Here is a 27,115-nt window from a genome sequence, read left to right as displayed (position 1 = left end):
TAGTCATCACGCTCCTGAAAATCCATAGTACACCCACCAAATGTGCGCAATGGAGAAATTGAAGAGACTTGGGACAGACTTTGCACAGAGATTTTGATCCTTTCACGGAGGCCAGAGGGCTAAGATTTAGTCTCCAAAATCTGGCAACAACACATATGGGGCATCCATGTATTATTCCTTCTTGAAAGTAGAATTTTTTTTTCCCTCTTAAAACACCAGCACAATATAATTTGAATAACAGATCCTCTCAGCCAAGAGTCTCATTGCAAATTAAAGATGCATAAGTGTCTTTTCGTTTCTATTCTATATGCTATTGGGGGTGGAACACAATTTCTTGAAGTTTTCAGATTAAAAAGCATCATACCTGACATTATTAAAAATAAATAACATTTGCATATAACATTTGTATGTAATATGCAAATATAGATAATAAAATACACTTGGATATGCCCACTAACTGACAGATCTCAACGTTAACGCTTATTACACCTGTTTTCAAGGAACTGCTGGAGGTAGTTTTCCTGGGATGTCCAAACTGAAGTATTTCCAATTAATATTCATGTTTATTTTTGTGTGTATATAGAACACACCTGGAATTAAATGCTTTACTTGACAAAGCATAAACTTGACTATGCTTCACAGCGATGCCTATCAGAATGTTTATAGACTTCACTAATTGTTTCTATGATTCACATACCACCCTGTCCACATAAACTATGATTGGGCTGCCATGGCATCAGCCCCACTGCTCATTCACTGCACAGTGGACCACACTGTCCTGCACCATAGCAAACGTCATTTGTCATAATGGTACATTTTTTCAAATGGTAACTAAGCTATTGTTTTGTGTGCAGTATACAGATACATTAAAGCAATAGTTCCCAGCTAAATTCAGTCATTACACTACTTTAATTGTATCAAATTCCTTTCCACAATTAACCTATTTTGACAGGGCTGACACCAATGTACTTTTCAGACACAATGTGCTGTTACCAACTGTTTTGTTTTCCTCCATCCATAATATACAGAATCTTAAGTATCCTTTTCAAATGTGACTGCTCTCAGCATATACTTCATCATAATCTCATCATAATCTCACAGCAGGAAAACTTCAACAGCTTCCTACCTTAGATTTCCCTACTCTATATTCCCTCCACTCTATTCCATTTATAATTACAAGTTTATCTTCTTTAGTTTCATAATTGACTCCCACACATAATCACTCCAAACCCCTGCCATCTCAAATCTACTTTCTTTGCTTTCAAAGAATTTCATGAAAGGGTCTCAGTCTCTCACAAGCAACCTTTTTTCACACAACACTCTGAAATGTACTATCAGTTTCCTTATATTTTACAAATAAGCCTGCTCACAGTATTTGTCTTTACTTGAAATACCCTCCATTATCTTTTGGACCCATCCAAAATCTATTTAGCCATCAAGGCTCATTTAAAATTCTCTCTCCACCACTGAGCTTTTTCACTTCCTTCTGATCTTCCTTCTGAATACTAACAGTGTAACACCCAGAACCTAGAAGACTAAGCTAAGGTTCCCCACTTTATGATACCATATTGATAGTACTCGAATGTACTTGTCTTTCCCAGTACATTGCGCACTTGTTAAAGGTCTGTATTCTCTGGAAAACCACACTCCACGAGGGCAGAGACTAACCCAATGGCTAGCAAATAGTTAAAATGTTAATGACACATGAGTACTTAATTATATAGTCTTGCTTTCAGTTATTATTTTATGTATGTGGTTTCCTCAGTTAGGGCTAGTAGGCACCTGAGAGCCCCCAGTAACATTTGTCACTTGCAGCAAGAACACAGTTATGAGTATATGTAGATTCTTAAATTTAATACACAGTGGTTGCCCTATGAAAGGCAAAAAACTCACCCCTTTGTGAGGCCTCTTTTCTGGCCATTTCTTGAATGATGTGTGTTAAAAGTGTCTTTTATTTATGTAACATCAAACTAGGTACCATGGACAGTGCCTTACAACACTCCTTTTTTATATGTTTTTTAAGTGTACAATTATTACATAAAAACCAGGAGGTTTGGCCAAAAAAACTGACCTTAACTTGCCCAAGGTCACAACATCTGGGAAATAACAAAGTTGGGATTTGAACCTACAAAGCCTGGCCCCAAACTGGGCTCGTAACCCCTATGCTATTGCTTGTAATACAACCTCTCACAACAAACTAAAAATCAGTAAGATGTTTTAAACTATCCTGAACCAATAATAGAAGCCCAGTGCAGCTCTGGAGGCCATAGTCATTAGACAAAAATTTTCTTTGACAGAATTCGAAGTCTTTTGTTCTGTTCAAGTTTGTACGTCCCAGTGCCTATTCATAAGAGTAATTGTCTAAAAAATATTTTCAATTTATTTTAGTAAGGCTTGGATTTTAATGGAGGGAGAATCTTTTTTGTGAAATGTGAAACTATCATGTTGTAGTGCAAAAAACTGCTTTTGAAGCAAGACATGCTAGTTTATACACTTTAGCTGTATACCTTTAGGCAAGTCACTTCACCCTCTGAACCCTGGCTTCCTCCTCTGTAAAAGGAGTACAATATGTAATACTTTCCTTGCAGGACTGCTGTGAGGATTAAAAAGAAAAACATAGGTAAAGCCCTGGATGACATATACTAGGTACTCCAGGAATTATTAAAATTATAAGTTACAAAGATCATTTTCACTATACCTAACTGCTATATATACTAGGTAAGAATTTTTCAGTATCACACATTACACAACTCAGGTTCTCAAAAAACAGAAGTTTTAAACATTTTTCTTTGAGACATGGAGGAATGGTCTGACATTACTATAGGAAGGCAGTCTCAAAATTAGCCTCACTAAATTAAAAATAAATAGGAATGCTCATTAAGTGATTAAGAGTCTAATCCACGAGGATTGTTTTTTTCTTGACCTAGAATTTTTATACAAAACTCTAGACCAACTTTCCTTCCAAACTGTTTCACAATATCCTTCTGACTATATATTATTTTACATATTAATAGTTTCAACAAAGCTCTCAAAAACACATCTCCATTATTCCATTTTGTAAGTTCTTCCAAATGGCCATATACGTAAGCAATCCTAAACATACTTGAATCATTATGAAGTCTATAATTGTGTGGAGTGCCACTCATATGTTGAACCTTGTGGGGATAAGAAAGCAAATAGAGTACGTTAAAGAAAAAAAATAAATCACTTATCAGGTCTGCAAGTAAAATCTTTAAGTGGTTATGATTTTAAGTTATACAGAAAAGACTAGTACTGCTAGAACATACTTAAAAAAATTATGCCTAGAATCATGCTGCATGGTAACTATAAAGCAAATTAAGGATCTTTGTAATCACAGCTGTAACTATGCAGTTTTTGTGAAAACTCTATCCTAAGCCACAAAGAAAGTTTGGGTTTGAGGCCAAGAGACTTTCATGATTACAATACATAAATGATATATCTCAACAACATAAAAATTTGAAGGAGAAAGTGTAACAACAGCAGTATTACTTTCAAGAACTGTGTTGGGAGCTAAAAGAGAATCTCACAAAATTAGATAAATATATCCAGTCTGACATAAACACCATATGGTAACTGCCTTAAGAGACAGGAGTTGTATGTTATGCGTTAAAATTATGACACAGAGGTAGTAAAAAGCTGGAAAGCAAATGCAATTTGCACAGTTGGGTCTGAAACCTAATATTTTATTATGTTATTCTAGTTAAAAAGAATAAGATTGCAATATTAGAGTTTTGGAATTTTTTCTCCCATCTAGTAAAACTTCATAGAAAGAAGCAGTTGTTATATTGTAAGTTTCCCAAATAATGTCACGGTTTAGCAGATCTTCCTTGGTTGCACTACTTGTTGAATGTTAATTTAAAATAAAACTTAATGTAGGTATATTTGCAGAAACCAAAAATGGTCTCAAAATTCAAGGACATAATCATTTTCCTTTTCTCACCTGAGGAGCTGGGATCAATACTATCAAGTGTAATTAGGATAAAGATTCAACTGACCTCTGTTTCACTGTAAGCACCAGGCACATGGATACCAAATACATCCTAGAAAAACTTGGGGATGAGTATTATAACATTTAGTTCTATTAAAGAATACTGCTCTGCAAGAGAAAAACAAAAACAGCTGAAATATATGGGCAATATGCTGCCTCAAGTTCTTGAAAGTAGGCAGTGCAAATATTACAAAATAGTAAGCACTATTTAGACAACATACATTTAAAATAGTTCAAAGCATCTGCCTCCAAAAACAGGAAAAGCCCCCCTAAAAGACAAAGAAAAATAAACTCATGCACATAAATTTTAAAGCCTCCCTTTTGAGAAAAATGGTATAATCTCTCTACACACATAAAAGGAAAAGACATGGTTGTGCCAAGTTTAGCTGCTGAATTCATCATATTTACAGTAATCCCATTTTGTGACTGTTTTGGCTGCTGAATCCTATGGATTCAGAAAGATGGTAGGAACTATAGTCACAAATTTACTTGTTCAGCTAATTTGAAATGGCAGGGCGACTTCACCTTTGCAAAAAACAATAGAGGTCAAAGTAGAAGGTATTTCCAGAATCTCATTTATTAGAAAGGCTACCATTAATAGCTCTGCTTCTCTTGAACAGCATATAGTTGAAGTTAGAGGAAAAGCTGGAAAAGAGGCAAAGAATGAAAGAGGAATGAAAGGAGAAAAACTGAAAAACTGGAAGAAAACATAAAAAAAGAAGTTAAGCTAAACACAGAACTAAAGAGAAAAGGGGAGGAAATGATGCAAGAAGAAAAGGAAGAAAAATATAGAGCAAAGGTCTTATTAAGCATAGAGAAATAAATTTATCAAACAACTTGAATATTTACCCTAAGAAGCCATTATAAAACCAACTCCAAATTCAAACTGTGTATTTTTTTCTCCAAAGAATTAGTAACTCATTATCATCTCTGTTGCAGAGATAAGAGAACAAGAGGCTTTGAAAAGTTATCAGGCCTTGAAGTTAAGAGGCAGAGCCTCCACTCTTCACTGCCTCAGTTAAGATTCCTAAGAGTGTGTGTATTTGCAAAAGGACTCACTGCAAGCTCCTTTAAAGGCCAACCCTGCTTTTGCATTCAAAATTACTAGATATATAAGAAAACGACATTCATCTAACTCCTCTCAAACAGTTTTTAAGTCAAGAAACAAAGACATAACTTTCCTTCTCTATAAAACTTGTCATTCACATTGAAAGCACTACTCTACTTGCCAGAAGTAACATAATTTTTAATTCAAGCAATTCTCAAGTCTTGAGAAAAACTGTCTTCCCTTAATAAATAAATTAGTAGAACACCATGTGGTATGAACTCCTGTTCTTCTCATGGTGATTTAAAAAGGAAAATTCTACTATACAAGCTCACAACACTAAGAGTAGTAAAGCATGGGACTTTACATAAGGTCAGCATATTTGCCAAAACACCAAGCCTAAGCAGAAATCTAGAGAATACACTAGTCTGCTAGCAATGCTTTCGTGAGACCATTTTTTCCCACACCTGTGGCAGTTATGTATAAAAAACAATAATCGACAATATTCTTGGCCTGGACATTGATTCCTTCCAGGGGCTTCTAAATCTCCACTATTAATTTTTTATAGCAGTCACAGGCATTTGGTCACTATATAATAACTACACGTCATTAACACAAATGCAATAATGACAACTTCATAATACTTCTGAGTTGTTTTCTAACACTGGTCAGTAATTTATGCTGTTTCATCCCGTTTCTTAACTGACCCTTTGGCCTGATGGTTTTGGCACTAGTAGTACCAGACTGTGCCAATAAATGAAATGGTCTCATGTTACACTGAGAAAGGACAAATAACCTAGTTGTAACTGGCCTACTACAGAATTAGTTTAAGGGAATTATTATTCTTCAGAATAAAATACGTACATTCAATTGTAAATTTCTTCTTTGTGGTGCCTCATAGGACTTAAGGGATACAGCAAGAGTTGAATTAATAACCATATAGGGAAAACCACGTAAGAAACCACACAGCTGTTAATATAATACAATTTACAATGAAAGCAAGTGAATAGTGGTTCTCATTAAGCCAGACTTTTAGGCATTTTCTTTTTGTTTTGATACCTGAAAGGCTCCTAATAAGTGTTACAAATTATACTCCTAATAAACGTTACAGTTAAGCCAACAAAACCAGCACTAGTTATAAAGAATACAATATAAGGCACAACAAAATAGCCTATTCTTTTCTTTTTTGGCAGTGGTAGCATTATAGGAAACTCAAAAGTAAGCTATTCAAGTTGAAAATTAGTTTGTCTCCTTTATAATGGAAAAATGTCAGAAAAGAATTTTAATCCAACTGTTGGTATATGGCTGTTGTCCAGTAATCTATATAACAGGCACTGTCAATGACAAGTGATCGTTGCTATTTATAATACCCATCCCAAAGGACTTTACTACTCCCACTGTTCCAAGGACTAGTCATGGTCTCAACTGTGCTGGAAAATGACTTAGCTTTGGGGGCTTCCTTTTTTAATCTCTTAGCATCCAGTATCTCTCACACATTCTGGTTCTTCCAGTCACTAAAGAACCCACTTATACTAAGAAGACTAGGGCAATGTGTTAACCTCCCCAGGGATTAGGGTTTTTCAGAAAAGGCAACCTAAAGGAATGCTTGACTCAAGGGAATGAATTGTTAGCATTGACTCCTCAGGGTGGCTAGTGTTTTTCTGGGAGGGAAAACATGCCAAATTATACCACCAAGGAAGGGGGCAGTCCACTTGGCCTGTCACTGAGACTGATGCGGATTACTACATTATATGGTATTAACACATTTGCCACATTTATATTGTGATCTGTAGGGCACAGCCCTTGTATTGAAAACTGATATAATATTAGCTAACACTGCTCAATTTATATAAATACATGCTGCATACCCTTGACTCATATTTAATTTTCTCTGGAGAATAATTATTATGATTGTGATTGATCTGTTATTTCTCAAGAATAGACATGTTTTTACTTCATGTAAATCATGGCAATATTTTTAACATGTTACTTAACAGGTACACTACTCATTATTCTATTTCAGCATTTATAGTGACACGCAGATTTTTCTAATCTCCAATTTAATTTATCCAAATATAGAAAATAAACTAATTACACAGCTTGAACAATTTTTTTTTACAACTTTAAGGAAAATGCTGAAGAGAGAATCTAGGAAATGTCATATATTTACTTTAATTTCAGGTGAAATTATAAAAGTTAATTAATTCACATAAATAAAATAACCTCTCAAAAAAGACCTTACCACATGTTTACACAATTACAGTTGCCTCAAAATTGTATCTCATTTGTTTCTCAAATCTAGTATCTTCTTATAGTTTTATAATTAATCTGTAGAAGCTGGAACATATAAATTCTACTAAAATCAAAGGCCTTCTAGCACACTAAAATAATACTGATACCATTATGATTTCTTATGAATAATCATTGTTTTAAACATCTTTTGAGTCTTCCCATAAATTATTATGAAAATTTAACTCAGAAGAAAAATATGAGACCATAACCCATTAGACAAAAAATACAGTGAGCTAGGTCAGTTTTTAAAGGAACAATTAAGTTAATGTACTCAAGGGCACTTTTCTTCTTCACTAGATAGGAAAGTGAAACAAAATTAGCATTTTATTCCTGATGGAAAGTTTACTGCACTTCTAAATGCTTCATTATTTCCAAAAATACACTTCTCATTGTTTTAGAATACACACACATGCTGTATTTGTGGGCTACCATAGTGATTTTTCTTCTCAAGAAGATATTACAAAACAGAGCACTGAAATGAACATAACTTCACAGGCAAAACTTTAGGAAATAAATCTGAAATCATCTTGCCTGGGTCATAATTCAGAGATAGTGATAAATGTTCTTAGTGGGAAAAAAAAGTCAGTAGAAATATAAAATATGAAAAGTCTTTATAATCCAGACAGCAGATATAAAAACAGTCACACTCATGTGAAAGCTGGGGAAGATATTCAAAGAAATGAGGTACGATAGAGTCATAGTGCTATAATATATCTCAATGTATTAAGTTAATAACCTATACTTCCAAGTTGCAAAATCAGCAAATCATAAACTATTTGGTGCTGTGTTCACATGACCATTCCAGCCAGATGTTTAATAGTCACTAGTAAACACATTTAAAATAAGCATTAAGCTAGCTGCATGATCATATGGTGAGCACATCTACCACTTAAGGTGGCAAACTGTAAGTAAAATGTAAGCAAACAATTTTGTATTAATAATAAATACAGCTTCAAGCATTTAACATTATCAATATCTTAAAAATTTAAATAATAAATGCAACTATTTTATACAGAACTGTACCATTTATTATACACACAAGTATGTATCAATCAGTTCCCTTTGTTTACAAAGGCTGCCTATAGATAATATGGAATGTTACAGTACCATCTTGCATAAAATTTTAGTACAATTTTGTACTTGAAAAAGGATGCAAAAACCCCAGCCTAACAAATCTGACTGAAATAGCTTTTCTTTCTTTTTAAAAAGTACATCATTAACACACACACCACAAACTGTACACAAACTCACTTTTAAATCACCAGTTGAAGATAGGGTGGCAGGTGTGCTGTAGTGTTAACTATCTCTGCCATCAGTTTAATTGCTCAAAGGCTCACACTGCTACTCACTCAGGAGCCTTTGTTGATGTTTAAGTGTGTAGTATGAATTACTGAACACAGGTAAGTACAATAAAGGAGGCCAGTAACAGCTGCCAATAATTATTTGTATTAAGAAATGTCCTCAGAAAAAGACTCTCTGGGAAGCAAACATTCTTCAAATATCTTCTTTACATTTTTTGTAGCCGGTCAAGATTCTCCATTTTGGACTTTGGATGCTGGTGGTTGCATGAAATCTTTAAAGGGAACTAGGGCCTCTTTCAGTGCAGAGCAGACTTCCGACGATGAGCAGGTGATGCATTCGACTAACGTTGGGTATAAGGCAATTACTTGTGCCCACGTATTTCCATCAACTGTAACGAGAACATATAAAACCTCAAAAAAGAGTGGACTTAAGTGGTAGATTATCTAATCAGCATAAACACAATCCTTTAAATACAATGCAAATTTAAACATTCAAAATATGATGGAGATTCTACAAGCCAGTGCCTTTTCCTTTTTTAATATTTGGAAAATTTCCTGCAGTACTAAGATATGAGGAAAAAATATACATTGTGCAGGGTCATCAAAACCAGCAAATTTAATAAAATCCACTTTAAATGATACTGCAACTTGTGAAGGCCTTGGAAGCTAACAACCTAGAATCTAAATCTTTGTCATTTTTAGTGTAACTGCCAGAGAATGCAATGTATATTTCAAGGGCAACTAGAAAACAATTCATTTTTTATGCATTTATATGGTAAAAATATAAATGTTTTAAATGATTTCCCCACGAATGTCCCTGATACTGATTTTAGTTCCAAATGACCACACATTTGAAAAAAATAGCCATTCTTTTCTTGTAGCAAATGTTTGCTAACCTTTTAACATGTATCACTAGATTTAAATTGTCGTGTGAAGGGACATGTATGCCTTCCTCACCACTGTCGTGAACAACTAATACAGGTGAGTGCTATTTGGTGAATGGACAAGTGTTATATCCCAATCAGTTTGTAGTTTCCTTATACTCTGAGATCACATATTACATTTCTATTTTCCTGTAGTACTGTGCATATTGTTGAAAGCAAAATATGCAATAAAACCTGCTAACAGATTCTTCTTACAGTTATATGTATGTTACACTTTGTGCAACGAGTCACAAATCTGGTAGGCTGTACAGTATAAAAGAAAGAATCCTCTAACATATGTAAGGAGCTTTGATTCTATTTTCCATTCCAATTTAACGAGGGTCAACTAAGTGCCTGGTCAAGTCATATAATCTCTTTATCTTAACTTCCACTATAGAATAAAGGAATGAGTTTCTCAAACTATTTTTCTTCAAGTTACTTCTTAAAAAAAAAATCCATGATCAAGTAAGTTTTGCAGACATTGTATATATTATCTTCCCTTTTGGGGATTCATAATTAACATGAATTTATCAAAGCATTGTAATAAAATTACAGTTTTAACTTTAATCCAGGGTTTCCAAAATTACTTTATAGAATTTTTTTTCATACAGTATCTATTGACATCACTTACCATCATTTATATTTGTTCTTTAGTACATATTGTGGAGAATGCTAGACTGTTCATTTAATCCCCTCTCCACCCAAACGGGGGTATCCTTGGAATGAGGGTAGAAATAGAAAGGGAGAGTGTAGCTGATGGGTATTGGTGAGGAAGGGAATGTCAGGCCAGAGCTCTTCTTTTTACCTGTTTTATCTGTTTTACATGTTAGGGTTAGGGTTACACTCTTATGAAGATTTTACAAGAAAAACAATGTGGTTATTACATTCACCCTTATTATCGAGTCCCCCCTATTGCACTCAGTGTCCATCAGTGTAGTAAGATGCCACAGAGTCACTACTTGTCTTCTCTGTGCTACACTGTCTTCCCCATGACCCCACACACACCATGTGTGCCAATCATGATACCCCACAATCCCCTTCTCCCTCCCTCCCCACCTGCCCTCTCCCACCCCTCCCCTTTGGTAACCAGTAGTCCCTTTTTGGAGTCTGTGAGTCTGCTGCTATTTTGTTCCTTCAGTTTTGCCTCATTGTTATATTCCACAAATGAGGGAAATCATTTGGTATTTGTCTTTCTTTACCTGACTTATTTCACTGAGCATAATGTCCTCTAGCTCCATCCATATTGATGCAAATGGCAAGATTTGTTTCTTTCTTATGGCTGAATAGTATTCCATTGTGTATATGTACCACATCTTCTTTATCCATTCATATACTGATGGACACTTAGGTTGCTTCCATATCTTAGCTATTGTAAATAGTGCTGCAATAAACACAGGAGTGCATATGTCTTTTTGAATCTGAGTTGTTTTCTTCGGATAAATTCCTATGAGTGGAGTTTCTGGGTCAAATGGTATTTCTATTTTGAGTTTTTTGAGGAACCTCCATATTGCTTTCCACAATGGTTGAACAAGTTTACATTCCCACCAGGAGTGTAGGAGGGTTCCCCTTTCTCCACATCCTCACCAGCATTTGTTGTTCCTATTCTTCTTTATGTTGGCCATCCTAACTGGTGTGAGGTGATATCTCACTGTGGTTTTAATTTGCATTTCTCTGATAATTAATAATGTGGAGCATCTTTTCATGAGCCTGTTGGTCATCTGAATTTCTTCTTTGGAGAAGTCTCTGTTCATATCCTCTGCCCATTTTTTAATAGGGTTACTTGCTTTTTAGGTGTTGAGGCTTGTGAGTTCTTCATATATTTTGGATGTTAACCCGTTGTCAGATATGTCATTTAAAAATACATTCTCCCATACTGTAGGATGCCTTTTTGTTCTGCTGATGGTGTCCTTTGCTATACAGAAGCTTTTTAGCATGATGTAGTTCCATTTTTTCATTTTTGCTTTTGTTTCCCTTGCCAGAGGAGATGCGTTCAGGAAATTTTCCACAAATATTTTTTCTTTTAATTTTAATTTTTTATATTGGTATCATTAATGTACAATTACATGAAGAACAATATATTTACTAGGTTCCCCCCTTCACCAAGTCCCCTGCACATAACCCTTCACAGTCACTATCCATCAGTGTAGTAAGATACTGTAAAACCACTACTTCTCTTCTCTGTGTTGTAGAGCCAACTCCATACCCCCTCCACATTATACATGCTAATTGTAATGCCCCTTTCTTTTTCCTGCCCTTATCCCTCCCTTCCCACCCATCCTCCCCAGCCCTTCGCTTTGGTAACTGTTAGTCCATTCGTGGGTTGTGTGATTCTGCTGCTGTTTTGTTCCTTCAGTTTTTCCTTGCTCTTATACTCCACATATGAGTGAAATCATTTGGTACTTGTCTTTCTCAGCCTGGCTTATTTCACTGAGGATAATACCCTTTAGCTCCATCCACGTTGTTGCGAATGGTAGGATCTGTTTTTTTCTTGTGGCTGAATAATATTCCATTCTGTATATGTACCATGTCTTCTTTATCCATTCATCTACTCATGGACATTTAGGTTGCTTCCATATCTTGGCTATTGTAAATAGTGCAGCGATAAACATAGGGGTGCGTCTGTCTTTTACAAATTGGAGTGCTGCATTCTTAGGGTAAATTCCTAGAAGTGGAATTCCTGGGTCAAATGGTATTTCTATTTTGAGCATTCTGAGGAACCTCCATAATGCTTTCCACAATGGTTGAACTAATTTACATTCTCACCAGCAGTGTAGGAGGGTTCCCCTTTCTCCACAACCTTGCCAACATTTGCTGTTGTTTGTTTTTTTGATGATAGCGATCCTTACTGGTGTGAGGTGATATCTCATTGTGGTTTGAGTTTGCATTTCTCTGATGATTAGCGATGTGGAGCATCTTTTCATGTGCCTGTTGGCCATCTGGATTTCTTCTTTAAAGAACTGTCTATTCAGCTCCTCTGCCCATATTTTAATTGGATTATTTGTTTTTTGTTTCTCGACGCATGTGAGATCTTTATATATTTTGGATGTCAATCCTTTATTGGATGTCATTTATGAATATGTTCTCCCATACTGTAGGATACCTTTTTGTTCTATTGATGGTGTCCTTTGCTGTCCAGAAGCTTTTTAGCTTGATATAGTCCCACTTGTTCATTTTTGCCTTTGTTTCCTTTGCCCGGGGAGATATGTTCATGAAGAAGTTACTCATGTTTATGTCCATGAGATTTTTGCCTATGTCTTTTTCTAAGAGTTTTATGGTTTCATGAATAACATTCAGGTCTTTGATCCATTTGGAGTTTACTTTTGTGTATGAGGTTAGACAGTGATCCAGTTTCATTCTCTTACATGTAGCTGTCCAGGTTTGCCAGCACCATCTGTTGATGAGGCTGTCATTTCCCCACTGTATGTCCATGGCTCCCTTATCGTACATTAATTGACCATATATGTTTGGGTTAATGTTTGGAGTCTCTATTCTGTTCCACTGGTCTGTGGCTCTGTTCTTGTGCCAGTACCAAATTGTCTTGATTACTGTGGCTTTGTAGTAGAGCTTGAAGTTGGAGAGCGAGTTCCCCCCCACTTTATTCTTCCTTCTCAGGAATGCTTTGGCTATTCTGGGTCTTTGGTGGTTCCATATGAATTTTTTATCTATTTGTTCCAGTTCATTGAAGAATGCTGTTGGTAACTTGATAGGGATTGCATCGAATCTGTATATTGCTTTGGGCAGGATGGCCATTCTGACAATATTAATTCTTCCTAGCCAGGAGTATGGGATGAGTTTCCATTTGTTAGTGTCCTTTTTAATTTCTCTTAAGAGTGTCTTGTAGTTTTCAGGGTATAGGTCTTTCACTTCCTTGGTTAGGTTTATTCCTAGGTATTTTATTCTTTTTGATGCTATTGTGAATGGAAGTATTTTCCTGATTTCTCTTTCTATTAGTTCATTGTTAGTGTATAGGAAAGTCACAGATTTCTGTGTGTTAATTTTGTATCCTGCAACTTTGCTGTATTCCAATTTTAGTTCTGGTAGTTTTGGAGTGGAGACTTCAGGTTTTTTTTAAAAATTTTATATAAGAATTTTAATAGTTCCCAGATTGATTTTTAATTTTTTTAAATTTTATTGTTATCATTAATCTACAATTACATGAAGAACATTATGTTTACTAGGCTTCCCCTACCCCAAGTCCCCCCAACAAACCCCATTACAGTCACTGTCCATCAGCATAGTAAGATGTTGTAAATCACTACTTGTCTTCTCTCTGTGGCACAGCCCTCCCCTTTCCTCCACCCCCCACATTATATATGCTAATCATAATACCCCCTTTCTTCTTCCCCACCCTTATCCCTCCCTACCCTCCCATTCTCCCCAGTCTCATTCCCTTTGGTAACTATTAGTCCATTCGTGGGTTCTGTGATTCTGCTGCTGTTTTGTTCCTTCAGTTTTTCTTTTGTTCTTACACTCCACAGACGAGTGAAAACATTTGGTATTTGTCTTTCTCCACTTGGCTTATTTCATTGAGCATAATACCCTGGAGCTCCATCCATGTTGTTGCAAATTGTAGGATTTCTTTTCTTCTTATGGCTGAATAATATTCCATTGTGTATATGTACCATATCTTCTTTATCCATTCATCTGCTGATGGACACTTAGGTTGCTTCCATTTCTTGGCTATTGTAAATAGTGATGCGATAAACATAGGGGTGCATCTGTCTTTTTCAAACTGGAGTGCTGCATCCTTAGGGTAAATTCCTAGAAGTGGAATTCCTGGGTCAAATGGTAAGTCTATTTTGAGGAACCTCCGTATTGCTTTCCACAATGGTTGAACTAATTTACATTCCCACCAGCAGTGTAGGAGGGTTCCCCTTTCTCCACAACTTCACCAACATTTGTTGTTGTTTGTCTTTTCGATGATGGCGGTCCTTACTGGTGTGAGATATCTCACTGTGGTTTTAATTTGCATTTCTCTGATAACTAGCAATGTGGAACATCTTTTCATGTGTCTGCTGGCCATATGAATTTCTTCTTTGGAGAACTGTCTGTTCAGCTCCTCTGCCCATTTTTTAATTGGATTATTTGATTTTTGTTTGTTGAGGTGTGTGAGCTCTTTATATATTTTGGATGTCAACCCTTTATCGGATCTGTCATTTACGAATATATTCTCCCATACTGTTGGATGATTTTTTGTTTTATTGATTGTGTCCTTTGCTGTACAGAAGCTTTTCAGCTTCATATAGTCCCACTTGCTCAGTTTTGCTTTTGTTTTCCTTGCCCGGGAAGATATGTTCATGAAGAAGTCGCTAATGTTTATGTCCAAGAGATTTTTGACAATGTTTTTTTCTAAGAGTTTTATGGTTTCATGACTTACATACAGGTCTTTGATCCATTTTGAATTTACTTTTGTGTATGGGGTTAGACAGTGATCCAGTTTCATTCTCTTACATGTAGCTCTCCAGTTTTGCCAGCACCATCTGTTGAAGAGACTGTCATTTCCCCGTTGTATGTCCATGGCTCCTTTATCGAATATTAATTGACCATATATGTTTGGGTTAATGTCTGGAGTCTCTAATCTGTTCCACTGGTCTGTGGCTCTGTTCTTCTGCTAGTACCAAATTGTCTTGATTATTATGGCTTTGTAGTAGAGCTTGAAGTTGGGGAATGAGATCCCCCCCTACTTTCTTCTTCTTTCTCAGGACTGCGTTGGCTATTCTGGTCTTTGGTGTTTCCATATGAATTTTTGAACTATTTATTCCAGTTTGTTGAAGAATGTTGTTGGTAATTTGATAGGGATTGCATCAAATCTGTATATTGCTTTCGCAGGATGGCCATTTTGACAATATTAATTCTTCCTAGCCAGGAGCATGGGATGAGTTTCCATTTGTTAGTGTCCTCTTTAATTTCTCTTAAGAGTGTCTTATAGTTTTCAGGGTATAGGTCTTTCACTTCTTTGGTTAGGTTTATTCCTAGGTATTTTATTCTTTTTGATGCAATTGTGAATGGAATTGTTTTCCTGATTTCTCTATTGGTTCATTGTTAGTGTATAGGAAAGCTACAGATTTCTGTGTGTTAATTTTCTGTCCTGCAACTTTCCTGTATTCCGATATCAGTTCTAGTAGTTTTGTGGTGGAGTCTTTAGGGTTTTTTATGTACAGTATCATGTCATCTGCAAATAGTGACAGTTTAACTTCTTCTTTACCAATCTGGATACCTTGTATTTTTTTGTTTTGTCTAATTGCCATGGCTAGGACTTCCAGTACTATGTGGAATAACAGTGCGGAGAGTGGGCATCCCTGTCTTGTTCCCGATCGCATAGGAAAAGCTTTCAGCTTCTCGCTGTTCAGTATGATGTTGGCTGTGGGTTTATCATATATGGCCTTTATTATGTTGAGGTACTTGCCCTCTATACCCATTTTGTTGAGAGTTTTTATCATGAATGGATGTTGCATTTTGTCGAACGCTTTTTCAGCATCTATAGAGATGATCATGTGGTTTTTGTCTTTCTTTTTGTTGATGTGGTGGATGATGTTGATGAATTTTCTAATGTTGTACCATCCTTGCATCCCTGGGATGAATCCCACTTGGTCATGGTGTATGATCCTTTTGATGTGTTTTTGAATTCGGTTTGCTAATATTTTGTTGAGTATTTTTGCATCTACGTTCATCAGGGATATTGGTCTGTAGTTTTCTTCTTTGGTGGGGTCTTTGCCTGGTTTTGGTATAAGGGTGACGTTGGCTTCATAGAATGAGTTTGGGAGTATTCCCTCCTCTTCTATTTTTTGGAAAACTTTAAGGAGAATGGGTATTATGTCTTCTCTGTATGTCTGATAAAATTCTGAGGTAAATCCGTCTGGCTCAGGGGTTTTGTTCTTGGGTAGTTTTTTGATTACTGCTTCAATTTCGTTGCTGGTAATTGGTTTGTATAGATTTTCTGTTTCTTTCTGGGTCAGTCTTGGAAGGTTATATTTTTCTAGGAAGTTGTCCATTTCTCCTAGGTTTTCCAGCTTGTTAGCATATAGGTTTTCATAGTACTCTTTAATAATTCTTTGTATTTCTGTGGGGTCTGTCATGATTTTTCCTTTCTCGTTTTTGATTCTGTTGATGTGTGTTGACTCTCTTTTTCTCTTAATAAGTCTGGCTAGAGGCTTATCCATTTTGTTTATTTTCTCGAAGAACCAGCTCTTGGTTTCATTGATTTTTGCTATTGTTTTATTCTTCTCAATTTTATTTATTTCTTCTCTGATCTTTATTATGTCCCTCCTTCTGCTGACCTTAGGCCTCATTTGTTCTTCTTTTTCCAATTTTGATAGTTGTGACATTAGACCGTTCATTTGGGATTGCTCTTCCTTTTTTAAATATGCTTGGAGTGCTATATACTTTCCTCTTAAGACTGCTTTTGCTGCGTCCCACAGAAGTTGGGGCTTAGTGTTGTTGTTGTCATTTGTTTCCATATATTGCTGGATCTCCATTTTGATTTGGTCATTGATCCATTGATTATTTAGGAGCGTGTTGTTTAGCCTCCATGTGTTTGTGAGCCTTTTTGCTTTCTTTGAACAGTTTATTTCTAGTTTAATGCCTTTGTGGTCTGAAAAGTTGGTTGGTAGGATTTCAATCTTTTGGAATTTACTGAGGCTCTTTTTGTGTCCTAGTATGTGGTCTATTCTGGAGAATGTTCCATGTGCACTTGAGAACAATGTGTATCCTGTTGCTTTTGGATGTAGAGTTCTATAGATGTCTTTTAGGTCCATCTCTTTTAGTGTGTTGTTCAGTGCCTCTGTGTCCTTACTTATTTTCTGTCTGGTGGATCTGTCCTTTGGAGTGAGTGATGTGTTAAAGTCTCCCAAAATGAATGCATTGCATTCTATTTCCCCCTTTAATTCTGTTAGTATTTGTTTCACATATATTGGTGCTCCTGTATTGGGTGCATATATGTTTATAATGGTTATATCCTCTTGTTGGACTGAGCCCTTTATCATTATGTAATGTCCTTCTTTATCTCTTGTTACTTTCTTTGTTTTGAAGTCTAGTTTGTCTGATACTAGTATTGCAACACCTGCTTTTTTCTTCCTGTTGTTGGCATGAAATATCTTTTTCCATCCCTTGACTTTTAATGTGTGCATGTCTTTGGGTTTGAGGTGAGTCTCTTGTAAGCATCATATAGATGGGTCTTGCTTTTTTATCCATTCTATTACTCTGTGTCTTTTGATTGGTGCATTCATTCCATTTACATTTAGGGTGATTATTGAAATATATGTACTTATTGCCAGTGCAGGCTTTAGATTCGTGGTTACCAAAGGTTCAAGGTTTGCTTCTTTACTACGTTACTGTCTGAGGGTCCCTTCTGTTGGTATTTCTGTGTGCTTCCATAGTCTGAGCAACTATTTCCTCCCCCCATTTGGGGAAGTTCTCAGCAATTATTTCTTCAAAGACACTTTATATCCCTTTTCCTCCTCCTTCTTGTGGTACCTCTGTAATGCAGATATTGTTCCTTTTGGATTGGTCACACAGTTCTCTTAATATTGTTTCATTCCTGGAGATCATTTTCTCTCTCTCTGTGTCAGCTTCTATGCGCTCCTGTTCTCTGGTTTCTATTCCATGAATGGCCTCTTGCATCTTATCCATTCTGCTTATAAATCCTTCCAGAGATTGTTTCATTTCTGTAATCTCCCTCCGGATGTCATCCTTTAGCTCTTGTATATTTCTCTGCAGCTCTGTCAGCATGTTTATGATTTTTATTTTGAATTCTTTTTCAGGGAGACTGGTTAAATCTGTCTCTGCAGATCCTCTCTCAGGGGTTGTCTGAACTCTTTTGGACTGGACTAAATTTTTCTGTCTTTTCATGGTGATAGCGGTGGCTGTAGGCAGGTTGCGGGTGTGTCAGCTGGGAGAAGAAAGTCCTTTTCTGCTTGCTGCATGCCTTGCTCTTCTCCACTGCCTGTTTCGGTTATCCGCACTCCTGGAGCAGCCACCGGGTTAGTCCCCTAAGCTGCTGTGGGTGGCGTCTCTGTCAGAGCAGCACAGAGCCCTGCAGGGAGTGGCAGGGTCCTCCATGATAGTGGCGCCCATGCCGGGGTGCTGTGTGCCAGCAGCAGCCTTTGGGTCTGGCCCGGGTGGCTGTGCGTCGGGCTGGGATTCCGGTCGGCTGCTGGGAGTGCGGCTGCTTCCTCTGGCACCGCTGCAGGTGCGCACGGGCCTCTCCTGTGCCCCTCTGGTGCCACCGCCGCTGGCACGCGTGGGCCGCTCCTTGGATCCTCTGGCACTGCTGCTCGGTTGCCACCGCAGCAGGCTCGCATGAGCCACTCCCAGTCCCCTCTGGCAACGCCGCCCCTGGCGTGCGCTGCCACTCTCCAACTACTGGGCTGGTGTGTTGGGGTCCTCGCCAGTTGGGGGAACAACTGGCAGGCTGCTGAGTGCTGTGAGAGGCTTCAGAGCTGCGCTGCCACCCAGGGGGTTAGGGCGCCTAAAGTTCTCTGGGATTCCCAGCTGCTGGCTAAGTGTGCGGGACAACTTCGTCCAGCTGTGGGGTCCCTGTCTCTTTAAGACTTGCAGAAATCACTTGCTTTTCTTTTGTCTCAGGGGCGCCGGTTGCGTGGACCTGCCCGCAGGTTTTGCTTTTCCGTTTCTCTAATATCCAGCACCCCATGCACCTTTTGTCTGTGCTCCGGGTGCGGATTTCTAGAGCTGGTTGTTTAGCAGTCCTGGGCTTTCACTCCCTCCCCATTCCAACTCCTTTGTTCCTGCCAGCTTCTGGGGTGGGGGGGCATTCGTGTCCCGCCTGGCCGTGGCTTGTATCTTACCCCCTTCATGTGATGTTGAGTTCTCGCAGATGTAGATGTATCCTGGCTATTGTACTGTATCCACTGGTGTCTCTTTTAGGAATAGTTGTAATTTATTGTATTTTCATAAATATATATGTTTTTGGGAGGAGATTTCCACTGAACTACTCATGTCGCCATCTTCCTGTAAGTCTCCACTAATATTTTAACAAAAGACTGAGTAGAGAGGATTCTGGGAAAATGGCAGAGTAGGAAATACCATGAATCTGAAACTGTCTGCCCACATAGACAACAAATGCACTGGCAGAATCTGTTTGATCAACCTTTTGGAACTCTGGAGTCCACTGCAGGCTTGCAACTTCCAGAGGAAGAACTGGACAGGATTTTGCATTTGACTTCAGTCTATTTCAGCTCTTAACACAGTAGCAGCTACCCATCCCCCACCCCAGCCATGTGGTAGGCAGCTGTGCAGGTAGCTTGTGGGAGGCCAGAGTGGGCAAAAGGACCCTATCCTCCATATATCAGGGACCTGTGCTCTGATGGCTGGTTCTGATCAGAGGTGCATAGAGGCTTCAATTGTAGAAGATAACTCAATTCAAAAATAGTCAAGGGATTTGAGTAGACATTTTTCCAAAAGAAATACAGAAATGGCCAATAAAACATATGAAAAGATGTTCAACATCACTGATCATTAGGGAAATGAGGATCAAAACTACATTGAGATACTACCTCATACTAATTAGGATGGCTACTATCAATAAAACAAGTGTTGATGAAGATGTGGAGAAATCAGAAGCCTTGTTCACTGTTAGTGGGAATGTAAAATGGTATGGCCATGTGGAAAAGAATATGGTGGCTCCTCAAAAAATAAAAAAAAAGAATTGCCATATGATCTAGTACTGCCACTTCTGGGTATATACCCAAAAAAAATGAAAACAGGGCCTCCAGGAGGTATCTGTACATACCATGTTCATAGTAGCATTACTCATAATAGCTAAAACATGGAAGCAACCAAAGTGTCCACCAATGAATGAATGGATAAGGAAAATGTGGTGTGTGTATATATATATATATATATATATATATATATATACACACACACACATATATGTATACACATATATGTATATACACATATATGTATACACACACATACAGTGTCATATTATTCAGCCTTCAAAAGGAAGGATTTCTGTAGTATGCTACAATGTGGATGAATCTTGACATTATATTAAGTGAAATAAGCAAGTAACAAAAAGACAAATACTGTAAGATTTATCTTAAGTGCTGTACTTAAGGGTAGTTAAAACCACAGAAACAGAAGATAGAATGGTGATTGGCAGGGGCTGCAAAGGGGGCAGGTAATGGGAGTTATTGTTTAATGAGTATAGAGTTTCAGTTACAAGATGAAAAAAGTTATGGAGATGGATAGTGGTGATGGTAAATGTAATTAATACTAATGAACTGTACACTTAAAAATAGTTAAGATGATAAATTTGTTACATGTGTTTTGCCACAATTGAAAGAATTGAAGGAAAAAAAAGACTGCATAGACTGAAACTATCTAGATTGCACCAGGTAGTCAACTGATCAAATTAATTCTTGATTTATTACAGGAAAATACAGAAAAACATTATTTAAGATAACATCTTAAGCTCAGAGAAAGCTATTCAAATTTAAAAAAATATTTTGTTGATGGGCACTTTAAACTTCATCAAAAAAATGAAAAAATGTATGTATTGACATGGAAGAATCTCCATGATGTTTTATGAAGTGGAAAAAAATAGTGCCCAGAATATTAGGTGTAAGTATGGGGTTTTCGGGCATATTCATTTGTGTTAAAACATGGGGGCTTATTGGAGTATGTGTTTTATATTTATGTAATCAACTTATGGAAAAATCCACAAACTAATAAAAATGGTTGCCTATAATGAGGTAAGAACTGAGCAGATATAGAACAGGGGAAAGATCATCCCTTGTATCTTTTTATATTTTTGAATTTTCAAACAATGTATATATTCATTAAGTATTGCAATTTTTAAATACTGATCAACTAAAATTATAAAAACAAAATCCTTCCAAACTAAAAAGTCTAACAAATGGCCCATCTCGCATTAGAAAACCCTAAAACAAACACACATTTTAAGCAAATATTGGGTATATTGGTTCTAAACCTTGTAGCTGTCCTCTAAATTAATTCTGACTGGCTATGAGCAGTCTAACATACTTTTATGCTGGAAAGGCATGGCTTTCTCTATCTTTTTTTATGTTTCTTAATGAAGCTTACCATACCTTTTCAGTATGTTATAATGTGTTACCACAATCATCATTTATGATTACATTTAATTTAAATTTTCACTTCATATACCCAGAGCCATAATTCAAACTCTCTTAAACAATTTTTAACATTAATTTAGTTACAACACCTATCATTAATACATTGACCTATCCGTGGCCCATTGGCTTTGTTTAAAAAAAAAAAAAAGGTAACTGAGTTTTCCTTCCCTTTTCTTCCTTTCTGGTTAACTTCTTGACAGCTGTCTGAAGAGCACAGAAAATAATATAAGTACTATACATTGAAACGTACTGGTTATTTTGAATATACCTGTAGCAAAACCTTGGGAAATAGAGAATTTCCTGTTTATTTCTTAAGTATATTTTTAAGAATCATATTCTATCCTGTGATCTATTTTACTGGTCTCTATGAGGTCAATACATGGTTCCCCTCTTTGAAATATCAACCAGAACATTTTTTAAGAGAACTCAAATTTGAACTTGATGGATTGAATTCAGGATATTGCTCCAGGATTTTTCTTGGAAATTCTACCCTTTCCTCTGGGTTGAATAAATACAAGCCTACTGCCTCTTAAAATTTAGTGTAATACTCACCTTTTCTAGGCCAAAATGCCAATAAGGTGGATTTTGAAAACAGAAAAATATGTATTTATTTTAATTATAAAATAACTGACAGGAACAAATATCTTGTGACTCATTTATTAGGCACTTATTAGAAACCTCCTTTTTCTTGGGTATTATAAAAGCAATGCTAACTAAAATGCCAGTCTGCTGAAGTGCTTATTCCAGATTGTAAACCAACACACTTCCTTCTTTAGCAATGTCTAGTTGTATAAAGAAATGACAGCAGAACCAGTATACTTAGTGACACATTATTCTGGTACCACCTCTTTATCTTGTCCTTGGTCAGTAAAAACTCTTAAGACCAGTGGCTGGTCTAACAAACCATACTTTGAGGAACAATGTTGCAGAGTATTCAAAACAGAACAAAACTTAGTCTAAAAATCCTCTCAAAAAGCTTACAATTTAAGGACAATGAGTCATGTGTATAACTGTACTGCAAATCGAGTGCTTTTAGACAAAGGTATGCATAAAATAGCTCGAGTTCAACAGACAGAGAAATCACTCACCTTTAAGGATTAAAAGCAAGCCTTAAGTGTAGCGGTATTTGAAGTAGTTGGACATAGGCAAGAGAAGGAATAAGCAAAGGGCTGGGAAAACTTGGGCGGACTGAGTATTTAATTTGGTGGGAGAATAAGAGACATAAAGTCTAGTGGGATATAAAGCTTGACTAGAATGGAGTCAGGCAGCAGTTCTCTTTACATGTGGCAGGTAACGGTAAATGAAAATACTGTTTTGTGTTTTGTTTTATAAGGATGGGAAAATGAATCATTAGAAAAATCATTTCTGGCAATAATGTAAATAGTGGATTGGATAGGACAGAATAACAGAAAGGAAACAAATGAAAAAGAGCTACAAAAATAATTTAAAATTATTTATATAGTTTATATCTATACTGCAAATCAGTACAAATGCAGGAGGGAAGCCTGCTTCTACCCAAAAAGTCAGTGATGTTCTACATATATGAAACATGAATTCCATGCCACACCCTGAATTCAGACTAATTTAGTAAAAAAAGAAATAAAACTTAGCCAAACTGTTGTTCAATCTAAAGAAGACAAAACATTACAAATTAATTTTACTTAATTGACATCTTAATGGACTTGATGCTTTGATATCAAAAGGATGGGAAAAAAATGTCTAATAGCTGTTATGTTCCTAAAATTCAGTTAACTTAATAATAATAGAAAAGTACATCACAAATAGAACATAATTGTTATGAATTTAGAATAACTGAGTTTCCAAGCACTTACCATTCTCAGGCTGAGTTTTCTTAAGTGAATCAATGAGAGTACTGACTGCTTTCAAAACAAATATGATTTCTGTTACTTGTTGCCTAAAAAAAAGATGGGAAATTATTTCTAAAAAGATTTTAAGATATGTCATGTGTATTTTTTACTAGGTTTATACAAATAAATGTACTTTGGAAAAATACTGAACACAATACAAAGCAAAGTTAATGTTAGTTTTAAATTCTTTTTCTTTGACAAAACTTAAATGGGACTAAAGACTACTATTGCCTTCTAGGACATATTTTATCATGCTGTTTAAAGTACATTTAAAATTACAACAGTACTTATTTATCTAATAGAACAAATAAGAAACATGCTCAAAATCAATCCCAAAGGGGCACTATTTGGAGACATTAGCAATGAAGAAAGAACATGGAGTAAAAGATCAACAACAGCAACTTGATTCCCTTTTTTTGCCTACAGAACTAAAGTTCTTCTGCTCTATAATGCCACCCCAACCAACTTCCCAGCCACCACCCCACTCTGCAACTCTATTCCTGGTATGAATCTGTGTCACCATTCTACAGGTAAGATTTTTCTAATACTATGACAGGGTTGTATTTCAAAGCCTCCCTTTGTAGGCATGGAAGTATTTTATTGTGTTGCAAAATGTAGCTTCTTAGAAAATAATGTAATGATATTGCATCAAACATAGGATGATATAATATAGGATAACTATAAATAAGATTTAATTTAAAAGCAATAAGCACTAAAAACATTAAAAAATGAAGGAAAGTGGCTTTCTGAAATCAAATAATATGTTATAATCTAATGAATATCCCCCCCTTTGATTAGCCTTGGCTTAGCTGATAGGCCTAGTGCCCTTTCCACTGGTAAGGCTTGGCTAGATGAGAAGCAAATCAGTTTAGGTAAAAGGGCTTAATTAAGCAAATTAGGTGAAAAGACCTAAGATGTTACATTGAAACTAGAACTTCAAAGACTTACACTGAAACCTAGAAATTACTGTAAAACAAACTAGGCAGTTCCTAGAATATGATTTATCTGTTATGTTCTCTCTAGAGAGATCTACTCATGTGCTCATACTGACCCACAAGTCTTTATCCAGAAATCCTTGAGTGAAGATGTATTTTAGAATTCAAAATTTCCTTTCTAACTCAAAAAGGTAATTTGGAACATATATCATATATTACTTACCTTCCATAAAGAGGCTGAAAAACCACTATAATAAAAAACATTAATATATCTTCAGCAAGACATGAGTATTTACTAGTATGGGATAAATAAAATTATAAACAGCTTCACGTAAGTTCAGATCACTTATAAAACAACTTGGTTTTTGGAGATTTTTTATTATTAATAACTATAATAGTGCATTTCCCTCTTTACTAAAATAAAATACATACCTTGGAAGAGGGCATTTACCACTTAATCTTTCGTCCTCTATATAGCGGTGCAGTACATCTTGAGACCTCTTTAGAAGTACTGAGAGAGCCATTCGTGAGATGTAACCTTCTTGAGGTGTTGTGACTTTATTACTGAAGGAAAACTGGAGCAATGTTTCAAAACACATTTTAGAAAATTCCTCTCTTAAACGAATATCAATCTCTGCTTCTGTAAAATTGACAATTTTGGATGGTTACCAAAAGGTTAAATTAATACACCTTAATGATAAGAACTCTTAGCAAAGTAGAAATATAAAGAAATTCTTTGACCAATGAAGGGTATCTGTGAAAAACTTATAGCTAACAGCATACACACGTTTTCTTTGACATGTGTGTATGGATGTGTGTGGGGAGCGGGGTTTAATAAAAAATTTTCTCTCTTACAAGACCAAAAACAAGGCAAGAATGTACACTCTTAATCATTTACTCTCATCTACTCAACATTACATCTCATTCTACTCAACATTTTTCTTGTCTTCATCTTTTTATACTCTCTGACAGCACTATTAAATAGTTCTCAATGGTTTTCCACATGGTCAAACTTGTAATAATGTGTTGTGTATGTGTGTGTATGTCTCTCTCTTTTTTCCTTTTGGCAACATCTTTCTTGGAGGCTGCCCTCTGCTCCAGTCTGAACTAGTTGCTCTGTAGACCTGCTGTCTAGCTATATCCTACAACTAGTCTTTGTCATACCCTAAGAATTGTTTTTATACCCCACTTGCTAGATCTCATGCCCTCTCTTTTCTTGGTTTACTCCTTTGTTTTCATGGAGCATATTCTGTAGTACCTGAGAAAGTATAAATGGGAAGTAAAATTTTTTAGAACTTTCGTTTCTGAAAATGTTATTACTTTACTGTGGTACTCAAAGTATGCTTTCTAAGAGCATTAGCATCGGCAGAGAACTTGTTAGAAATGCATATGCTCATATCTTACCCCAGACCTACTGAATCAGAAATTACAATGGTACAGCCCATTAATGGCTTGCCCTGTAGTTGATTATAATGCACTCTGACATTTAAGAATTACTGTTCTACACTCATACTTGGCCAACAATGGGCCTAAGTATGAAACTCCATGTTAAAAAATCCTGTCCATTTGTAACTCTGAAACCACTGCCTCAGTGTCTTTTAACATCTAGTGTTGTTACTGAGAATTCCAATGTCATTTTGATAAAATTCTTTGGTGCTGGACTTTTTTTTTTTTCTTTCTCAAATCTTAAGAGGATTTTCTCTATATCACAGGTATTTTGAAATCTCATGATGACATGCCTTACTGTGGGTCTTTTTCCTTTCACTGTTCTGGGTAGTGAGGCACTATTTTTTTTTTTTTTTTTTTTTTTAGATAATTATTTTTTATTGAAGGGTAGTTGACACACAGTATTACATTACATTAGTTTCAGGTGTACAACACAGTGATTCAACATTTATATACATGATAATTCTAGGTACCAGCTATCACCATACCAAGTTGTTACAATATTTTGACTATATTCGTTATGCTATACATTACATCCCGGTTACTTATTTATTTTACAATTGTAAGTGTGTACTTTTTTTTGGTTGTTGTTGTTAGGGCATCTCTCATATTTATTGATCAAATGGTTGTTAACAACAATAAAATTCTGTATAGGGGAGTCAATGCTCAATGCACAATCATTAATCCACCCCAAGCCTAATTTTCGTCAGTCTCCAATCTTCTGAAGCATAACGAACAAGTTCTTACATGGAGAACAAATTCTTACATAGTGAATAAGTTACATGGTGAACAGTACAAGGGCAGTCATCACAGAAACTTTTGGTTTTGCTCATGCATTATGAACTATAAACAGTCAGTTCAAATATGAATACACATTTGATTTTTATACTTGATTTATATGTGGATACCACATTTCTCTCTTTATTATTTTTAATAAAATGCTGAAGTGGTAGGTAGATACAACATAAAGGTAGAAAACATAGTTTAGTGTTGTAAGAGAGCAAATGTAGATGATCAGGTGTGTGCCTGTAGACTATGTGTTAATCCAAGCTAGACAAGGGCAATAAAACATCCACATATGCAGAAGATTTCTCTCAGAACAGGGAGGGTGAGGTTCTAAGCCTCACCTCTGTTGATCCCCAATTTCTCACCTGATGACCCCCCTGCGACTGTGCCT

At 36.2% G+C, this 27,115-nt stretch overlaps 1 protein-coding gene across 4 annotated transcripts in view; it reads right to left on the bottom strand.

Annotated features, from left to right (window-relative positions):
• Positions 1–7,201: 7,201 nt before the first annotated feature.
• Positions 7,202–27,115, bottom strand: part of MON2 (MON2 homolog, regulator of endosome-to-Golgi trafficking) — a 121,526-nt gene continuing 101,612 nt past the window's right edge. For all 4 annotated transcript variants that reach the window (XM_036894819.2, XM_036894821.2, XM_057486843.1 and 1 more), the window contains 3 exons: positions 24,925–25,132; positions 23,522–23,604; positions 7,202–9,036 (listed from right to left, as the gene is read on the bottom strand). In XM_036894819.2, coding sequence (XP_036750714.1) covers positions 8,873–9,036; positions 23,522–23,604; positions 24,925–25,132 — 455 coding nt within the window. In that variant the 3' untranslated portion in view covers positions 7,202–8,872. The remainder of the gene's footprint in view (positions 9,037–23,521; positions 23,605–24,924; positions 25,133–27,115) is intronic.

This window comes from Manis pentadactyla, chromosome 10, assembly GCF_030020395.1.
Source record: "Manis pentadactyla isolate mManPen7 chromosome 10, mManPen7.hap1, whole genome shotgun sequence".
Lineage (NCBI taxonomy): Eukaryota > Metazoa > Chordata > Mammalia > Pholidota > Manidae > Manis > Manis pentadactyla.
Note: the sequence above shows the minus strand (reverse complement) of the source record. Positions and strands in the feature narration are given on the sequence as shown.